At 33.0% G+C, this 21,336-nt stretch overlaps 3 protein-coding genes across 3 annotated transcripts; 2 read left to right on the forward strand and 1 right to left on the reverse strand.

The window, feature by feature from the left end:
- The first annotated feature begins 2,911 nt into the window (after positions 1-2,911).
- LOC140884158 (mitochondrial arginine transporter BAC2-like) lies at positions 2,912-4,811 on the forward strand. Its single transcript, XM_073290829.1, has 2 exons — positions 2,912-3,324; positions 3,674-4,811. The coding sequence occupies exons 1-2, from the start codon at positions 3,088-3,090 to the stop codon at positions 4,340-4,342; spliced, it is 906 nt and encodes a 301-aa protein (XP_073146930.1). The 5' UTR covers positions 2,912-3,087; the 3' UTR covers positions 4,343-4,811.
- Positions 4,812-7,080: 2,269 nt separating this feature from the next.
- LOC140880320 (kinesin-like protein KIN-13B) lies at positions 7,081-13,005 on the forward strand. Its single transcript, XM_073284660.1, has 12 exons — positions 7,081-7,446; positions 7,568-7,789; positions 8,414-8,608; positions 8,729-8,830; positions 9,277-9,354; positions 9,473-9,554; positions 10,292-10,451; positions 10,542-10,844; positions 11,487-11,705; positions 11,792-12,131; positions 12,217-12,282; positions 12,468-13,005. The coding sequence occupies exons 1-12, from the start codon at positions 7,288-7,290 to the stop codon at positions 12,642-12,644; spliced, it is 2,103 nt and encodes a 700-aa protein (XP_073140761.1). The 5' UTR covers positions 7,081-7,287; the 3' UTR covers positions 12,645-13,005.
- A 2,026-nt stretch (positions 13,006-15,031) lies between these two features.
- On the reverse strand, positions 15,032-20,063 carry LOC140883895 (uncharacterized). Its single transcript, XM_073290513.1, has 9 exons — positions 19,840-20,063; positions 19,128-19,751; positions 18,935-19,023; positions 17,877-18,227; positions 17,482-17,778; positions 17,153-17,395; positions 16,855-17,076; positions 15,522-16,083; positions 15,032-15,435 (listed from the first exon to the last, which is right to left on the reverse strand). Exons 1-9 carry the CDS (start codon positions 19,979-19,981, stop codon positions 15,230-15,232), a joined length of 2,736 nt encoding a protein of 911 aa, XP_073146614.1. The 5' UTR covers positions 19,982-20,063; the 3' UTR covers positions 15,032-15,229.
- Between the last annotated feature and the right edge of the window lie 1,273 nt (positions 20,064-21,336).

Raw genomic sequence — 21,336 nt, forward strand, 5'->3', positions numbered from 1 at the left:
ATATATTTATTAGTAAAATATAACTTAGTAAAATCATGTTTAGTTTGATAAGACAGAAGGTATTCCAAAGAACCTTAACATTATATCATGAATTCATTTTATTAATATAGGGTGGTCTAAAATAAAAATATAAACCACTCGTATATAATTAAAAAAAAAAAAAAGCATCGTTTAAAGTGACATATCATTAATCAATTGATAATTTATCTTTTATTCAATCTTGTATTTATTTGGTCATATTATTTATCTATCTACTAAATATTTATCTTATATCAATCAAATCATTATTATTTATTTTACATAAATCAAATCATTGAATTTAAATTACTATATTATCCTTAATAAATAATAATATTTAAATTTTACTAATTTTTAAAAGAATAAAATTGTAATCTATTATCTTATTTAAAATTTAATCAATCAAATCAAACAAATTATTATTTATACTCAAACCAAATACTATACTAACTATAATGATTTATTTATTTATTATATTAGGTTATTTATTTCTATATTATTATAATGTCTTTAACTTCAAACAATGTGTATATATGTTTTAAAATTAACCACAAAATTATGGGAGGTTTTATTTACACTCCAAAAAATATTATTCACACTCTTTCATTTATTTATTTTATTGATTGACATTAGTGCAAATTGCTCAAAAATTTCCAATGCAAATATGTTTTGCTCTGCACTCCCTAGCCACTTTTTTGTACCATATTTTTTGTTAATTTGTACCACATATTGTATGGTTTTGTACCACATCTTGTATTGTTTTGTACCACATTTTATGACTAGGGACCCCAAAGCAAAACATGTTTGCATTTGGAGATTTTTGAGCAAATTGCCCTTGACATTACTATCCCTACATGTTTCTTCCAAATTTTGTAAAGCCAATTGATCTATTTAAATTTTACATGATTTCTTATTTTATTACATATACTAACATGAATGTAAAATACAACTTCCATATATTAATATATATATATATATATATATACACATAAAATTTAATCATTTTTAATAAAATTATTTTACGGAATAAGTTATATCATATTATTATAATATGAAAAATTTATTTTAAAAAAATTATTTTAAAATTTTAGATATTATGTCTTTAGTTTTTTTTTTTTAAATATATATTATGTCATTGAATATTTTAATTATAGAACTAGTATTGTTCTTTTTAAATGATATTATATTATATGCAAAAGCATATAGTTATAGTATATTAATTAGGGTCATAATATAATATTTTTATAATTTTTTTCTTATGTTTATTGTATTTTATAATATTGGTTTCAAGTGTGTATTATATAATATTATAATGTACATAGTTATGTACATTACTTGATGTGGTTAACACTTAAATAAAATTAGGTGAATTTATTTCGAACTAATAAAATCAAGCTAACATAATATTTTCATCCGGAACTTTATTTGATTTCTTGTTTAATTTAAGAAAAAATTAATGAATTAAAATAAAATAACAAGTATTTTCAAATTAAAAAAAAAAAGATAATAAGATAACCAAATTGAATACAACATGTAAATTTATTTAATATCTTATGTCTGATTTTCTTTTTATGAATGTTTTATACACTTTCAATAAAGTCGAGATATAAATAAAAATATATTATAAAATTAAACTTAAAGCGTAAATTTAATATTATTTTATATAATTACATGTATAATTATAAAAATTTAAAAATAAAATTATAATATTTAATATGGATTTTTTTTAAAAAAAGAAAAATATAAAAAATTTTAAGTTCGGAAGGTGAATCAATCACTATTATGTACTAGTATTCCGCTGCACGCGTTGCGTGCATACATTTTGTTTTTGTTTTTAAAAAGACAATAAATAATAAATTGTAAAATTAAAAAATAATAAAAATATAACGTTATCCTAAAAAAATATTCTATAAAATGAGTGTCATATTGTAAATAAAATAATATCAAAGGGCACAAATTGAGCTTTTAATGACTAAAAAAGAGGAAACCTTATAAAATGACTATTTTGTCCAATAATTTTGGTTTTATTGAAAATTAAGTTAGGAGATAATTGTAATTTCAAATCAAGCTTCACCAATTAATTGAAAGTTTGTTAATTAAAAGGTCTTTACTTTAATAATATAATAAGATATAAATAAAGTCATATGTGAGGACACTTTTATCAAATTAAATAACAAAAAATATAAAATGCAGTGTGATTAACAATTTTTGGAGTGTAAATAAAACTTCCGATATATAACATATAGTTATCATAACTAAATAAAATATTACTTTATTTATAATTTCAAATAATTGAATAATCATTTCAGTAACATAAAATATCCAGATAACGTAATTTTTTTAATAATATATGTACTCAAGTAGTATGCAAAATATGAATTCAAATTCATTATTTTTAAATTTTAATTTAATATTAAATTTTTTGGGAAGACAATTTAATAATTTAATAATCATTACTATATTATTAAGTTTGAGAAAAGTAATCAATTTTGGTGTCATGGACTATTTTTTGAGAATCCAATTATCCAAATGTAGCCATTTTTCAAATTATATATATATATATATATATATATATATATAAATAAAAAAATATCATAAAATCTATTTTAGTAAATTTGAATATTATCTTTATCTTTATATTCTAACAAAAATTTTGCATATCTTTATCAATATTTTGAATTTTAAAGCTAAATAATCATATAACTCATAATACAAAAAATTAGTATAAAAATTTTAAATTTCATCTCTCGAATTCAAAAAAAAATAAAATTAATATATATGAACACATGACGAAAGAAGTGGGCAGCAGTGATTAAAAGAAGTCTCTAAAATGTTCATCAGTCATACGGTCATTTTCGGTCTAAAAAATTCATAAAAGGAATAACAAATTTAATGTGATACGCAAACAAGGCGGCTTGTGAGTGAGTGTCCCATCCCCAACTTCAGTCGTGTACTGTAGCCCACACGAATCACCAGAAACCCAAACGAAAAAATCCGTTTTCTTCAATCAATACCCTTTAATTTTTCAGTGAATAAATTTGGCTGCATTTGGATGTTTTTGGAGAAATTATGGATTTTTGGCCGGAGTATCTAGCGGGAAGTTTGGGCAGAGAATTTGTGGCAGGCGGGGTCGGCGGCACCGCCGGTGTTATCACGGGCTACCCGCTGGATACGCTGAGAATTCTGCAGCAGCAATCCGGCAAAACTGGCTCTGCTTTCACCATTCTCCGCCGCGTGGTTGCCACCGATGGCCCCTCCGCTCTCTACCGGGGAATGGCGGCTCCGTTTGCTTCTGTCACTTTCCAGGTTACTTTTTCTCCTTGTGTTATTGGGATTGATCCGATAATCTTGAATTTCCGTTTCGGATTTGTTAACGTGGATCATGCAATTTTGGCCACCTGCTCTTCACTTTTTTACTGTGCCTTTTTATGCTGGGAGAAGATCCCCAAAGGTGGGGGGAATCTCTACTTTGGGGTCATGTCAATTTTGGACCAAGTTTTCTTTCAATTGTCACTTTTTTGTCACAACTCGATAGATATTTGTTAAAACTTGCAATTCAGAGAATTATATGCAGTAAAATGGTAATAAATCTTTTGCTTTTGGGGCTTATTTACACTCGAAATTCTCCATTTCATGACTTCCCTTGTTTATGCAGAATGCCCTCGCTTTCCAGACATATGCCATACTATCGCGGGTACTGGACTCAAACATAGCTGCAGATGATCCACCCTCGTACAGAGCAGTTGCTCTCGGAGGATTCGGCACCGGAGCCGTACAAAGCCTGCTTCTCAGCCCGGTCGAGTTGATTAAAATACGTCTACAGCTGCAGCAGCAAACCAACCAAAGAACCAGCCAATCGAGCATCCAAAAGGGTCCAATAGACGTCGCCAAATTCGTATTAGGAACCGAAGGTTGGAGAGGAATATACCGTGGCTTAACCATCACTGTTCTCAGAGATGCACCGGCCCACGGCGTGTACTTTTGGACATACGAGTATATGAGAGAACGACTCCATCCGGGATGCCGAAAGAACGGTCAAGAACCATTTGGAACCATGCTTCTGGCAGGTGGTCTTGCTGGAGTGGCTAGTTGGATCGGTTCTTACCCTTTAGACGTGATCAAAACAAGAATTCAATCACAGTCGTTGCCTTTGAGATATTCGGGGATCATCCACTGCTTTACCAGCATTGTGAAAGAGGAAGGGTATAATGTGCTCTGGAGAGGTTTGGGTACTGCTGTTGCAAGAGCATTTATCGTGAATGGAACCATTTTCACCGCATATGAGATAGCTCTCAGGTGCTTGTTTCACGACAATGGTACTTGAACAGAAAACGTGGTATAGGCCGAAACTCGCATGAGAAACCGACGAGTTCATGCCGTCTCTTGCAAGATTAAATGGCATGAATTGCTCCAAGACTTGCCATTGAAGTAAAGGGAAGTAAGCAAGCACTTGAAGGAAAGAGACTGATACATTTCTTGATCTCCCATCGCTTTACATACAATCCACATTGTGAGCATGAGAACTGCTGTTCATGATTATGAAAAATTATCTCCAAATTACGAGTTTTAAAAAATGATTGAAGTATGATTTGATTTCTACACTGTAAGATAAAATGCTCGCTAAATAGATCTGAATCTCATACCGTGTTTGGAGTGGTAGACGCTTAGTTCGACGTCCTTACTTAAGGTTGTGTAACTGTGTTTAGATGAGAAGATTTCGACTCCATCGATTTCAAATATGTTCATATGTATTTTCGTTGACAGGAGAAGCAAAGTCATAAACTTTAAATCCACGGTTTTTATGTTTATATGATATTTCATGTTAGTTGAAATGAGTTTCAAGTTCATCCAATAATCGGTTTATTTCAACCTATCTTTACAGCATTATTCCCATGATAGATCTAAGAGTTCTAATTTATCAATACATGCGGGGTTCACTAAAAAATAATGGACCCCATATTTATTGATAAATGTCCACTATTAGATATATGTCAAGACAATGCATGTATAGATAGGATCTAACTTACCCCAATAATGATGTCATTTGAAATTCATTCAATTCTTTGTAGATTTATGATTTAAGTTATTATTTAATTGATAACAATAAATATAATCCAAATTCATGGATTTAAAATCTTTTCATCCCAACACAGCATAATGTTTTTAGATCAAGAGTTGATTCAATGACTACAGAGATGTCACATGAATTTTTTTCATTTAGCTTGCCGTCGTTGGAAACATGTGAAAAACATTTTAATGTTTTACAATAATTGGACGAATATTTGTTAAAGTCGAATAAAATACAAATGGAGTCGGAAGCGATTATCAATTATTGCGTGGTAAATAGTTAGATTTTGGATAGGTAGACGGTCCAGTTGAAGTGACAACTCGGGCCATCTCACGTGAGACAAATGGAGATAAAACCCCAGACGAATGAGGGGACAAAATAAGGTTTTTTAATTTTTTTTTTCTTGTAGCACTTGATTTTGATTTTATGATTAAAATTAATGGCTTAGATCCAATCTTATGATATTTTTTAAAATGTTTAGTGATCAAAATTATTCTATTAGAACCTCTTCGTGGAAACTTCATAGATATTACTCATCAAATAAAAAATTTGTTCAGAAAGAGAAAAAATATAAAGTATTGTTCAGAAAGAGAGGAAAATATCAAGTTTAATACGATTATATCAAACCTAATTCTCAACTAAAATTTATTGGAACCATGACACGTATGTGATCCGTAAAAAAATATAGAAATATATATATGTTTAAATTAAAGTTATTAAATTTTAAAATTTAAATGATAGGAGATGAATATTATATAAGATGAAAAGAGATTTGTAAAATATGGAATTGAGTGGATAAATGATATTTTTTATTTATGATAAAACTTCATCAACCTACCAAAAGTTGGTTAGTACAATTGATTTAACTTTAATTATTAATACTGAATTACACGTGTTGCGTACTTACGTAATCCTTTTTTGCATATACATTGTGTACTTATACAATCTATTTTTTTTATTAAATAATTATAAAAAATAAAAAAATATTAAATAACTGTAAAAAAAAACAAAAACAAAAATGTGTGACCTCACAATTAATATAATGAAATAGATATACACTATTGGATGATTAATGACTGTTTTGGGAATTAAAAAAAAACTTTACCACCATAGATCTAATAAATGAAGTTTAACTTTTTTATTATTAATAATAAATAATGGAAAATGCTGAGATCTAAATAGATCCCTAATGTGATTTTTTAAAATAAATGTGATTTATTTATTTCGTAATATTTTAGAATTATTTTTATGCATATTGTGACAAATATTATAGAAATTATGTAATATGATGTGAATTATTCAAATTTACAACAAAAATGTACTAGAATTATTTAAATATGTCGTGGTCCCATTCAAATTTCAATTACTGACGGCGAAAAGAAAAACATCACTTAAACTTTATTTATTTAAATATGTTTTTTTTTTTGCCCCTCGCATCCATTAAGGTACGTTGTCATTTTCATTCCAACAAAACCAGTACGAGAGAGAGATTTTCGAAGATGAACTTGGAATAAAATTTAAACATTAATATCGAAGCAATCTTCTTATTTTATTCATATATAATTTAAATTAAAATACTAGTTTGTATAATTATTTAAAGAATAATATGACACAAATTCATCCGATTCATATAACAAAATAATGTTGTTTCAAGAACTGTTTCATAAAATACATTTTATCTGATAAAAGTTTTTGTTTTATTTAAATAAACTTAAAGTTAATAATGATAATAATTCATATTATTATTATTTTGCTTAAAAAATAATAATAGATGGTGTCCGCAAACGACATAGCCCCACCATGTGAAGAGCCAAGGCATGCAAAACACAGCCCCTTTAATTCAAAAACACAGCGGCCCCACATTCTCGCACGTGCCAGTCCCATCGCACGTGCCGCTCTTCAAAATTCAAAATTTCTACTGGAACCCATCCCTTGGATTTAAGATTCAACTCCAATTTGCGACATTTTTTTTTTTACAGTGAGTGAAACAGTGAAATGGATCTGAACCGTTGAATTTCAAAGCTTTTGTCCCTTCGACCCAGTCTTCATAATTCATTCGTCCACAAAAATTCTCTCCCACATTTGTCTGTAATCATACCATACTGTACAATAGGAAGAAAAATTATCGATTTTTTTGGTTTCTCAATCGATCGAAGCTGAGGAGAGATTGTCGGGTTTTCTTTTTCCGCCATTGAGAGAAAATGAATGCTGTGGGAAGGCAAAGATCGGGTGCATCGGGGGCTCACCATCAGCGGCAGTACTCAGACAACTTCCTCGAGACTTCCTCCAATGGGCGATGGTTGCAATCAGCTGGTCTGCAACACCTGCAGTCCTCGAACAATGCAGTTCCTCCAATTCAGGTGAATTGCTCGGAATTTTTAAAACTTACTCAAACTGATTATATTTAGATCTGATTATACTAAAACCCATTATTATTATTGAGCTGATTTTGTTTGTTCATTTTGTTTACCCGAAAATTAGGATTTTGGGTATTACAATGGAGGGGGTCAGGGTGGTTCCAGAATGTATAGGAGTGTGCAGGGGCAGAGAACGTACGGAGGGGGAACTGATTTTCTCTCGGAGCCATTGACGCCTCCGGGGAATCCGAGGCAGAGGAAGAATGGGGAGGAGCCAGTTTCGTTGAATGAGTATAGCCCAGGGCTCTTGGATCTACATTCGTTCGACACTGAGTTGCTTTCGGAGGTAAACTTCTGATTTGAGGAGTCAAATTTGTTTTTTCATCTGTTGCTTTTTAGGATGGGATGGGATGGGAGAATTTTAGATTTGCTTTTCAATGCTACAATGCTCAACTTCAATCTTGCTGTGCAATTGTGGATTATGTGATTGGGTATTGGACTCTGTTTTTTTTATTTTATCCTCCTTGTATTGGTATTATGTGGTGAGGTAACTTAATATTTTAGCTTTCTAGCTAAATCTTTTTCTGTAAAATGGTTTATCACCTTTTAATACAATGTTTATCAGCTTCACTTTCCAGTCATATGCAACGTTTCATTCTCTCTGATGGCCAAATTTCGTGCTCTCTGAACTTAGTTTTACTCTTTGGGGCTGGCAGGAGGGACCCTCAATTTCCAGTTGTGGATCAAAGAAGAACATTCACTTGGTTACCTTAAAACTAACTTCTAATCAACATGTTTGAGTATATTAGTTGAGCTGAATAGATTGATGTATACTTGGTGTTTTCTTCTGGTCTCTTGAATTTGGTTTTGATCCTGATTTTTTTTTTTGTCTGATTATGTTATTTTGTTTAGACATTGCCTGATTATCTTCTTATTTCTTTCTCGGTTTTGGGTGCGGTGCTGTGGAAAGATGCCAGTTCCTGGTCTTTACGATGTCCCCTCGATGAATCATATTTCACGGGGAAGAAGCTTTGATGACACAGATGCATATTTTGGTAACATCAAACAAGCTGGAAAAACTCGGGCCTTGCAAGAGAGCAATGTTCTGAAAAGCCTGGCTGCTGATAATGTGAAGGCCAGCAATGTTGCTAAGATTAAAGTGGTGGTAAGTACTTTCAACTCTATTCAAAATTGCCATATCCTAATATTTCAGTTTTTTGGTTAGCAAAGCCCGAGTATAAGACTTTCGACTTAACTGACCTTACAATTGCTTATAAATGATCAGGTCCGCAAAAGACCAATTAACAAAAAGGAATTGGCAAAGAATGAGGAGGACATTATAGAAACCTTTTCAAATTCTCTTGTCGTCCATGAGACAAAACTTAAGGTCAGTATCTCTGTACTTCTCAATTATAGTTTTCTTAAATTTCTATGATGCTATTCAAGTTTTCTGTATAACTTTTCTCCATGTGGATTAGAGTTATGTCTCGGGAATTTGAAGCTATGATCAAAGATTGAGTTAACTAAATTAAAATTATTCGAGAAATTCTTTTCTTTCTACATATACCCAATTACTTTTCACATTTCAGTTAATTATCTTTAATCACTTGGGTAGGAAAAACACTGGTTTTTGGTTGTAGACTGTTATTAGTTTAATTTGCTCATTTGCTTTTCCAAGAAATTCTAGAGTACTAACTAGCCTTTTTGCAAGATTCATCCAGTTTTGTATGGAAAAAATCAAATGACCTGGTTCTCAGTTTATTCAGCTGAATAGAGTCAGTTGTTTTGTTAAAACAATTAAACAATTAATGTTTTGAATTTAACGTGCTACAGGTTGATTTGACTGAGTATTTGGAGAAACATGAATTTGTCTTTGATGCTGTGCTGAATGAAGAAGTTTCAAATGATGAGGTGACTCCAGGGCATGAGTTGGATCTGTTACCGAGATGACTTTAATTTATTGCTCTTCATTTTTTTTTTCTTTTAATCTTTTGTGTTTTTAATTGTATCATGTATCTAATTTGTGTAGGTGTACCATGAGACGGTGGAGCCTATTGTCCCTATCATTTTCCAACGTACAAAAGCAACTTGCTTTGCTTATGGGCAAACAGGTAATTGATTTGCATGAAATCACCAGATGAAATCGGCGCTTGTAAGTTGTAAACATGATACCTGTAGTTAGGCTAGTTTTCATTTCTCACCATATCCTGGAAGATGTAGATTATTGGAGAGCGGCTTTGTAAATATAAATAGTCTTTTGTTTCAACTTTCTTGAAATTTCATCCAATGACTACGAAGTTCCTTCAATGGAAGCACTTAAACATGCAGGGAGAAACACACTCAGTTACTTGATGTATCCAAAAAAACAAGTTCATTTTTGCTAACCTGGAACAAGTGATTGGGTTGGAGATTGCTAAGAGACTTTAGCATGGACTTTTTTGAGCTAATCTCTCTGTTTTATGAGACTAGTGTTTGTGTGATCATAATATTCTGCCGAAAAAGGTTCCCGCCATCTCCGGTCATTGATAGCTTGTATTTTTTTTTTTACTTATTTTGACATTATTTTATATTAACTGATTGTTTGATAACTTGTTTCTGTGTAAGATGCTAAGATTTACTCACACCCATTTGGAAATAACTGTGTAATATGATTAAGCTTTTGCTTTGTTATAGAGATATTGCGTTTGCATATCATTTCAAGTCTATACATCTCACTGACTCATTGTGAACTTGTTTGTTTTCTTCATTTTTATTCATCACTAAGCTTTGGCTGACACTGCTGTCTTTCCCCTTCTATCTTCCTCCCATCTCAATTCTTCTATTTTCCTACCATCTGGAAACCAATCAGGAAGTGGCAAAACATATACAATGAAACCACTGCCCCTCAAAGCAGTAAGGGATATCTTGAGGCTTATGCATCACACTTACAGGAACCAAGGCTTTCAACTATTTGTCAGTTTCTTTGAGATATATGGAGGAAAACTTTTTGATCTGCTCAGTGATAGAAAGTAAGCTGTATCACTGGTTCTCATTTAAAACAGTAGCCTTTACCATATATCACTTCATTGCAATAATGCTTCCAACATCTGTCATGGCAGAAAACTTTGCATGAGAGAGGATGGGAAGCAACAAGTATGTATTGTTGGCTTGCAAGAGTATCGAGTATCAGATGTGGAGACAGTCAAGGAACTCATTGAGCGAGGAAATGCAACAAGAAGTACAGGCACCACAGGTGCAAACGAAGAATCATCTCGATCACATGCCATTCTTCAGCTTACCGTTAAGAGGTCAGCTGACGGCAGTGAAACCAAACCTGCTCGGGTTGTTGGCAAACTCTCCTTCATTGACCTTGCTGGAAGTGAGCGGGGTGCAGATACTACTGATAATGATAAACAGACCAGGTATGTGTATAAACAGCTTCTTAATCAGTCAAATAAGTTCCGCCAAATGCATAAATTTCAACATTATAAAAATGATTAAATTTATTATGATTGCACTTGGCACACATGAGAATTTTCCTGCTCAAGAAATATAATGAACGCGTGGATCACCCCACCCTCATGGCGTGTTTATTATGAAGCAAAAGAATTAAGCTATGTTTTTTTAAAAAAAAAATTTCTTAATGTTTTCTTTGAATTGTTTTTGAAATTATACTGGACAATGTGATATATTATGTTTGTTTTTATATTTGAAGGATTGTTTTTTAGTGTAGATGTTATGTTGAAAAAAATGTTGGGAGAGTGATGTGACATCAAAGATATATAATTTTTTATTTTGTTTGTGATATTTTGAAAATTGAAAAATATACTTTAATGGTTAATAATATAATACATATTTCTAGAGAGACGTTAAAATTTTAATTAAAATTAATGATTATGTTCAGAAATGTAAAAAGAGGAAAATTAATATTTTTGGAGAAGAGTGTAAGGTTCGGCTCTTTTTCTGAAGCTGAGGGAGGTGGGGACAATGAACCCAAACACGTCCTTGGTTTCTTGTCTCTCCCAATTCTTATCCTAACTTCTTTCTAATTTCTAATTGTGCAGAATGGAAGGGGCTGAGATAAATAAAAGTTTGCTAGCATTGAAGGAGTGTATTAGAGCTCTTGATAATGATCAAGGCCACATTCCATTTAGAGGAAGTAAATTGACAGAAGTTTTAAGGGATTCATTCGTTGGAAATTCTCGCACTGTAATGATTTCCTGTGTCTCACCAAATGCAGGATCTTGTGAACATACATTGAATACATTACGATATGCAGACAGGTTGAAATCTTTTATGTGCTAATATTTTTTTTGGACTAACATTTCTTCTTTTTTAGGGCCTTAACATGCCTTTTGTTTTGATTTAGGGTGAAGAGCCTTTCAAAAGGCAACTCCAAAAGGGACGTTTTATCTTCAACTGCAAATCTGAAGGAGTCAACAACACAGCCTTTATCTTCAATCATGCCACCAATATCAACTTTTGAAGATGAAGCAGGTGATTCATGGCTTGAACAAACTGAAAAGGATGACTATGACGAAGATTTCTATGAGCAAGAGAAGCCATCATTGAAGAGCTCGAAAGCTGAACCACTCTTAACTTTAGACGATAAAACAAAGAGAGCTAATGGCCAGGTGAAGTGGAAGGAGCCACCTAAATCAGAAATGATGTATTCAAATTCAGATGACGATCTAGATGCTCTATTGAAGGTCAAAAAAACATAATTTGCTTTGAGCAACTAATTGTTATCTAATTTAAATGTTAATAGTTAGACATACTGTGAACTTCTTTTAGGAAGAGGAAGATCTTGTCAATGCGCACAGGAGACAAGTGGAGGAAACAATGGATCTTGTTAGAGAGGTCTGTTATAGTCACAGGATGTATTTACCGTTTCTCTTTTCCATTTTCATCCCCTGCCTTGCTAGGGGCATCGTGGTGGTATATGAGACGGGAATTGGACTATTCTATTTGTTAAAAGACCTAGCGACAAATTCCTATATTTTTTCCTTCATCACAGTTATGGTTCTCATGTCTGATGTTTTCAGGAGATGAATCTATTGGTTGAAGCAGATCAACCAGGAAATCAACTGGATGACTATATCTCCAAATTAAACACAATCCTATCCCAGAAAGCTGCTGGTATCTTACAGTTACAGAACCGGTTGGCTCTTTTCCAAAAACGCTTAAAGGAACACAATGTTCTTGTGTCATCTGGCTATTAACCTGAGTTTGGCACGATGATGCACGTAGAAAGTCAGTTGTGGTGCAGCTTGATTAGGATGCCAGTACCATCCGTTGTGTTTGATTGGCCCAACTTTGCATGTAAACTACGAGCCTACATGATACTAAGCTTCTGAGTTGAAATATGAACCTCCAGCTAAGTCATTTGATGATTATCTGGATATCCAGTTTTTTCCCCTTTTACCTTTTGATTGGTTCTTTGATGTTTGGTTTTTTGCCTATAATCCAGCAATTTATAGAAGACCAGATGATATGATATTGTAAAGCTCGTCAGCTTTGTGATTTCTGATAATGAAACTCTTCCTTTTGTATCTTCTGTTTGAATTACAAAATATTAAATTATCTCAACTTCCAGTCGTAATGTTGAATCACTGCCCACACCGTTTTGTGCAGTTGTATTTGTATTTCTAGCATGGCAGATGAAATGTGGTGTTTTGATTGTTTTTACAGTTTTAACAAATTTAAGTTGCAATCTTGTTATTTGCCCTAATCCTTCGTCATATAGTCCAATGTTTGGTTTTACAATTTGTAAGTTCAAAATGATGTGCTTGGTGAGATAATTGTTCATTGCCAGTCTGAACGATTCATTTGCTGTTCAGGCTGGCCTAGAACATACTTCAGGCCAGGCTTCAACTTGTTTGTAGGTAGAGCTCAATCTAGCCTTTCCGGCTGGCCGTAATCTGAGCCGAACTACTAAAGTGAGAATTGCAGCAATGAGTCACAGTCGGCACAATGCAGGAAAGAGAGCTCAAGAAAATAGCTAGATATTCATGTTTTGTTTAGTTCGCGTCAATTTGGTTTTGTACTTAGAAATATGTCTTAGTATTCATTGTGAACCTTCACGAATATTCACTGGCATACTTGTGCCGCAGAGTTATCTTGTTTTGATATTGTCTTTCCAGTCTAAATCCTTAATTAATTGCGAAGAAAGGGTAATTATTAATGCTAGGAATGAGATTGATTTAAGAATTATGACCAAAAACTAGAGGAGTTATGGATCTCTTTTGTATTCTGTCATGCTCCACAAGTGGATCTATTGTTACAAATTGCATGAGCTTTTGAAGCCATCAATGCTTCGTCTCAAGTAACATTTCTGGTATGTTCTAACACAACACATTCAAATAATGATCTAAACTTAAAATAAAAATATTCGAACCACCAAATAAGAAATGAAACATGTTATATTAAAACATACAAGCAAATTTGTTGTAGAAACATTGCATAGGCTCAAGTGAGTATTTGGTATCTCATCTTAATTGTAAAAAAAACGTGTCGCATCACGCATGGAGTAGAAACTGGCAAAAAGTCAATGTTATCATGCAACCCAACTACCCAAGGTTCTTTTGCCATTTTTGACCAATTGGGCCCTAAAATTAATGAATGGAAGAACTTAGGGGCCATGACCTAGAGAATGCTGCCATTTTAGGCCAATAGGGCCCTATTATTAATGAATGGAATATTTTAGGAGCCGACATGATTAACTTATGCTTCTTTATTTTTTTTTAAAGCTTTGGTGAGTTTCGTTTATTATTTTAATTTCCATCTTGGGCCCGGCATCGTTAATTATTGTCTGATATCTTCATTTCATATTTTAATGCTTGTACATAATTTCAAGCAATTAATATTGGCGCTGGTTAAGTTTTTATTAATGACGAAGGAATACTAGAAAATCATACTACCTTATCACATTTATAGGCGTATTTTCCTTTTCATTTGTCTATTTACTAATATATCTTTATCATTAAATACATTAAGATACTTTTGGACAAGTAGTTATAATACATTTTTAGAAAGTATTTTAAAAAAAATTCTATAAAATATTTTCAAAGTTGTTTTAAAAATAAATATACATTTAGACAACTATTCTATAAAACCGTTTTAACAATTAAAAAAATAATATGTTTTGATTTTCATCATTACCTATAATTCTAAAAATATTAAAAAACATATCTTATGTGTTCTTTAAAAACTATACTTCAAGAATTTTTTTTTAAAAAAAAAATTTCAAAAACCTTGTCTAAACACATTTAAGTTTATTTCACGTATAAAATACTAAAAACATTTTTAAAGTACTTTTTCAAATGACATCTTAGTTATTTTCAACAATATATACCATTAATACACTCATTAAATAATGATAAAAAAATTGTAGATTTTTTCAAAGCAAACATGTTTATATGTTTGAGACAAAATGAGCAAAAAATATATAATCAAAGTTATCATATCTATTTGATTAATATATATTTTGACCGTGGCGTTCCCAATAATACGATAAATATAAATACATAATAGCACATCAAGTAATTGCAAAGGAAAGGAAAATACATACAAGGGACCAATATTGTTCAAACTAAAATAAGGGGCCATTTTAGCTCAGTGGAGTCACTTTTACACATTGACCTTTAAAAGCAAGTATCCAATAATAGTTCATGCCCTATCTTAACTAATGATAGTGAACCTAATTTAAAATTTTAAATGTTTATGGGTAAATAATAGGTCTACTTTGCATAAACTTAGTATGTAAGATGCCTTTTTAATTTGTGTCATTAAACTATTTGCTAGTTGCTTACTTGTTTTTGTGGAATTTGAAGAACTGGTGGAGCAACCTGTGAACTTCTCCATAGTTTTTGGTTCTGGTAACAAGATGGCTTTTTATCCATTGCGGTAGCTTGTCAGTTGAGTGCGAAAAGTTTCTTTGGTTGGAACCTGAGGCATAACGTGCATCTACCAATAAGATTGCAGCATAGTCGTTTACATGCCGAATAGCTCTGCCTAAAACATAGGAGTGACAATGAACAAGTCAGTAACAGCAATATAAACTAACATATGATCTTCATAAAGTTTATGATTTAACTAACCAATTGATTGATTTACAGCTTTCATGCAAAGATTTTCGTAATAATCTTTTCCTCTGCCTTTGCACAGTTTAAGAATGTGAAACCCCGTCTCAACATCCGTATCAAGGCTTTCATCATAAAAAGAAGACCTAGCATTTTTGCGTGGAGTTATCATCTCAAAACCTTCGATATGCTTCACCCTCTCTATCAATTCAATGTCTGATGGATTTGGATACGGCAATCCAACCATTACTATGCATCGGCCTGTCCCATCAGAAAAGTTGATGCCTTCGGATATCTTACCTCCCACGACTGCAAGGAGAATTGCTCCATTGCAAGATATGGGATCACTCAAGGATAACGCATGAATAGTTTCTTTGTATTCTCTCAAAACAGCTTCAACATCTGTATTTTTTCTGGGCTCTCTAAAAACACGCTTCTTCTTCATAATTCTTGAGAGGATTCCGGATGCTTTCCATGAATCATAGACCCTGCCCTCGTAGTCAAAGGACGAGAAGAATACAACTACACCTTCTGGAACAACTGTCACTATATTAGATAGTAGAAGACCTAGTTCCTCAATCTGTGATTCAAGACAAAAGGAAGTAGTTAATCCCAAAAAGTACCCAATTAAATATATATAACGGTGTGCATTCAAACTTAACAAGATAGACAAAATAAGTTCTCCGCAGAACTAGGCAGGCTAGCCAAGCCTCTTTCTTTGTCTATCATTATAATGACATTATCATGATGAGATTCGGGGTTTGACAAATTTGAAATGTGCCAGGGAAGAAAATACTGGGATTGGAAATGATGAGCAGGTCTAGACTGCAACAATGGAATTTGATTGGGCCATGGAATGCGTGTCAAAAAGATACCCTACAAGCTGGAGGTCTACAATTCTACAGGACTTGAAATACACATAAAAATTTCAGAATTCCTAACGTGTGCATGGGGCATTAAAACATGCAGGGAAGGATTTCAAATATTCCATTTCTTTGGGTTTTTTTTCTTTTGGAAATTGGTAACATTGGCTTTAGCTATTGGTGATCAGCGTTTCCAGAACAATTAATGTTACCTACTGGCTACTGCAATTTTTTATTTTGATGTATGAAATAAGCAGCAGAGACCCATTTGTTCTGCTGTTCATCTTACTTATTAGAGTGTAAAACAATGCTGTTGGTGTGCTTGGTTTAGTTCCTAAAACGAGTAAAGGTGCTGCATATCACCAGTGAACTACAAATGAAACAATCCCACACTAAGAAAGCAAAGGTTGGAAACTTTGACACAGCAAATAAAGTAAAATTCGTAGTAAGATGAGGAAATAAAGGATAAAGCATTCTGGATTTCTCACCATGGTCGGCGAGCTTCTGGATTTGAAGCTAAAATCAAGTGGCTGGCCAGAAGGCCCATGCTTAACAGCAACGGGCAAAATATTCTCCGATGGAATTATATGACCACATGAAAAGAATTGCAACTGATCTTGTGGCAGCGAAGGAAAAAGTCTTTCCTTGGTCTCCTCAATAGGTTGCAAAGTTCCTCCAGTCAATATGACAGCACGAGCTTGATTGACTACCTGTAAGCAATTACTGCATGGATGAAAATTGAACAGAAGAATATTAGAGTGCTACACAGCAAAAAATCTGGCAAACCTGAGAAAATATTCTCTCCCCATTGAGCATGACATACTTAATATAACCTCCTCCTTGCCCATTGCATGTTTGCCTCTGTCTAGAGATTATCACTTTTCCATCAATATCATTATTTGTCAAAGAGAATAGCATGTCCGCTAAAGCTCTAAAGCCAGATATTGCACTTTCTGCACCAATTATTTCCCCATCTGTAACTGTAGCACCTTTTTGAAAGAAGGATATTTTATCTCCATACCCACTGACCTGAGAAAACAAGAAATATTTCAAAATTCATAACATCACATGCGACAAAAGACAAAAATCGATAGAGCCATAATATAGGCATTCACCTTATAAATTATGTTGCTTTCTTTAATATATCGCGACAATTTGACCAGGTTTATGTTGTCAATGTTCAAAGCAAAGAGAAATTCATTGATAGCCATTGAAGAATCAAAGGCTCCTTCACTGTCCTCAGTATTAGACAAAACATTGACATTGTTAACATCCTTTATATCGTTACATAATACTCTTGAAAATGCCCGAGTAAGAACCATAAATATCTGAATATATCTTCTGTTCCCGGGTCCTAGGAGTTTGCAAAATCGTTTGAAATAGCCGTCCAAGAGAGCCCTCAAATGGGTCAGCTGAGGAGGAGAGGATTTAACTGTCAAACGTATGCTCAGACCTTGAAATTTTGTAACATTTTGAATAATAAAAGCAAAATTTAAAATTACTAATTTACCTGGTGCAAGGTAATTTTTGCATCATACATACTTACGAGAGTGTCTGCCAGATTATGAGCTTCATCTATGATAATGACACTATTCTTCAAACTTAAACCCAATGATTCACGTGATGATTTTGAAAGAAGAGACTGGTAAGGAAGAATCACAAGATCAGCTGTAGGCATAATTTTTCTTGAACCATAATAAGGGCAACTTCCTATGTTGAGTCCAACACGAACAAGATCCTCAATATCCAGAGGTTCCTGTTGAATAACAACGTTCTTAAACTCTTCAGTTTTACGTCTTCTCAGCATCGGACACCCAGAAGTTCCCTTTTTGCGATGGATCCCTTTTTCAGCTCCCACCTTCTGATTATCAGCAGAACAACTTCAATCAAGAAATTATTATTGTTCACCGGCACAACTCTTTTCTTTAAGATATTGTTTGATCTGCAAACAAGCCTACAATCCCCATAGTCTACAAACAAAAACATTTTAAAAATAGGTTTCAGACAGTGTTAGGTCTGCCAAGGAAAATATATCCCGAAACCGGACAGATTCATGAAGGTGGTTGTAAATATAGCCAGGAATATACACCTTTTTAGCCAGAGTATACACCTACTCTAGGAAAGTGCTTCAGGTCAGATATTTGTGACTATACAGACAGGTTTATGCTCAAGAAATTCTAAATTGAGCACATCATGAAAGGAAACTTTCCAAGACGTTCTCTCATTGCACACAACATATTGTGCAATTGAGATGATATGCAATTGCACAAATTATTATGATGTGTGCTTATAAAATATGTATGGCTCCAATACATATAAAGCATAATCATCTTTGTTATGGACCTTTACTGTATTTTGTGAGAGAGAAATTAAAGAAAATTCATATAATGCAAATGATACTACAGAAAATAAAGCCATTGTGTCATGAGAAAAATGACCCTTATCAGTTCAACGAACATAGAAGAACCATTGAACCAATATCAACTGAAAAAGAACACAACTCAATCAAAAGCAATTTTGCATAGAATCCAATGCAGAGAATAATGTTTGAGTCGATCTTATCCATACCTTCATTTTAGAAGCTCCATCCTTCTTATTCTTTTGTAGCTCCGAGCACCTCTCATTTATGCGAGTGGAGTTCCCTAGCTTCAGCACCTCTGAAAGTAAAGACAATATGCTATAATGATGTTAAATAACCATTACATTCTACAGCCATGTATGCTGTCCAATTCAAATACAATTACATAACTCATTCTCCTACCTTCATTAATGCATAAATTCTTCCTAGACCCCAAGCAAACAACCTTCAACTCACTGGCAAATTTGGTCTTCTTTAACTCTGAGATGAACTGTGAAAGCTGTGAATGTGTCCGACTACAGAAATAAATCTTCATTCTTGTCACCTCTTCCTTCTCACCAAGCCCATCTGCCTCCTCTTCATCCTCGCTTGACAAAATATCGACCTTGCTGTTTGTTCTTTTTAATATTCCATCATCTTCTCTTCCACTATCATATTCTTGCAACAAAAACTCTGCGTCATCCACCTCGTCAACTTCACCTTTTGTCTTTCCAATTTTCACCTCCTTGTTACTATTGTTTCCCACTTCTTCACCAGTATTAAATAAATCCCTCATAAATTCTTCCTTCTCCCTTTTAACACGCGTTGGATTCAAACGCACCCCATTTCTATTTCCTTTCCTATGATCACTTTCTGGTGGATGAACTTTATTTGGCACAAAAGTTCTCATCCAATCAGGTTCATCATTATCCACACCAGATCCATCACCCAGTTCTTCCACCTCGTTACATTTAGAATCATCCAGATTCTTTCTATCGACAAGCCATTGCAACGAACTGCAAATTATGCTAAGGGTTTTTCCAGTCCCTATACAGCTCCACTAAACCAAAATTAAAACGGGAAAAAACATAGGAGTAAAACGTTTATAATCATGCACGAAGATCAGGAAAGATACCTGTGGGGCTTTCGAGCATGGAAATGCCGCCTCTGTCGAGGGATTGGTAAAGGAATTTCATGAAATCCAGTTGAATAGAGTAGGGTTCGTACGGAAATGCAGGGAATTCCATCTCTTCATCCACTTTTGTTTCCCTCCCCATAATTCTCACCTTTCAATTAAAGATTGAAGTAACCGGCGGCGAATATCAGAAGTTCGGCCGCACAACAGGTGGCGCCGCTCGTATTCAGGTGTGACCTTTCCCGCGCAAATGTATAATTTGCGATATTATCACTTACAACCCCCAGTAAGGCGAAATTGACAGATGACCGAAGACTTTAGTTATTGTAAAATAATTAAGGTAATTTATGTTTAGGTTAATTTGTAGGAAGATTTTTATATTTTTTTTCCCCTTAAATTCTTGGTCATTTTTTTTAATTTGTAGGAAGATTTTTAGATTTTTTTTCCCCATAAATTCTTGGTCAATATATTTTAAAAAAAAATTTAGACGTATTTCTGTATTAATGCTTTTATAACTGAACTAAACGAACAAATAAATCATTAAAAAAAATTCAACTAATTCAATCTGTTCAACCGAAAGGTCGAACTAGTATACTATTATATTATATTATATAATATAATATATTAATTGATATATTTTAAATTTTAAAGACTTTAAATATGTATATATATATATATATGACGGAAAATAGACTCGAATTTTTTGAAACAAATCGAATAAAAAACACAATTTGATATAGGATATTTTTGTAGTTGATTTACTAACAGGGACGGTGTGGAGACCTCGGGTGTAAATATTTAAAATAATCATTATGACATTTGACGACGCATGCCTTACATTTGGTGACGCAAAAACGTGTTGCGAAAAGTAATTTTTTTTTTAAGAAGGAGGCGCGGCCGCGCCTCCGTTGCGCAAAATAGCGCACCGGATGCGCGGTGACCGGCTAAATCGGTGTGATATAAATCTACTGGCAAGCGTACTAGGTCAAGTAATAGTAAAGTGGACAAAGAGTCCAAGTATCGATTCCACAGGGACTGTTGTCAATTCTCAAGAATTAATTATTTTACTTAATCTAGACAAAATATTAAAAAGTAATTTGATTTAAATAAAATAAGAAAATAAAATAAAAACTTCTTAAGAAATAAGAATTAAAAATAACTGAAGATAAAAATAAATAAAACAAAGACAACCAAGACACACGTAGGTACCGAACAAATCATGTAACATGTAGTCGATTCAGGACTCAGATTTAATCTTAATTCACGGAAATTTTCCTAATTTATTCAAATGACTATTTCTAGAACAATCAAACCTATTCAAATATTGACGGATTAATCTTTCGTAATTCTAATCAAATTTGAATGCATTAAATATTTATGGAAATTCAGTTTACACCAAAACCGCACACTGAAACCGAATTCTATTTTTAGTCGATTTTACAATATGTTAATTATCAGAGTGATCAAAATCAATACCTTCTCCGTCGACTTGGAATC

Source organism: Henckelia pumila, chromosome 2, assembly GCF_033568475.1.
Source record: "Henckelia pumila isolate YLH828 chromosome 2, ASM3356847v2, whole genome shotgun sequence".
In the NCBI taxonomy this organism is placed as follows: Eukaryota; Viridiplantae; Streptophyta; class Magnoliopsida; order Lamiales; family Gesneriaceae; genus Henckelia; species Henckelia pumila.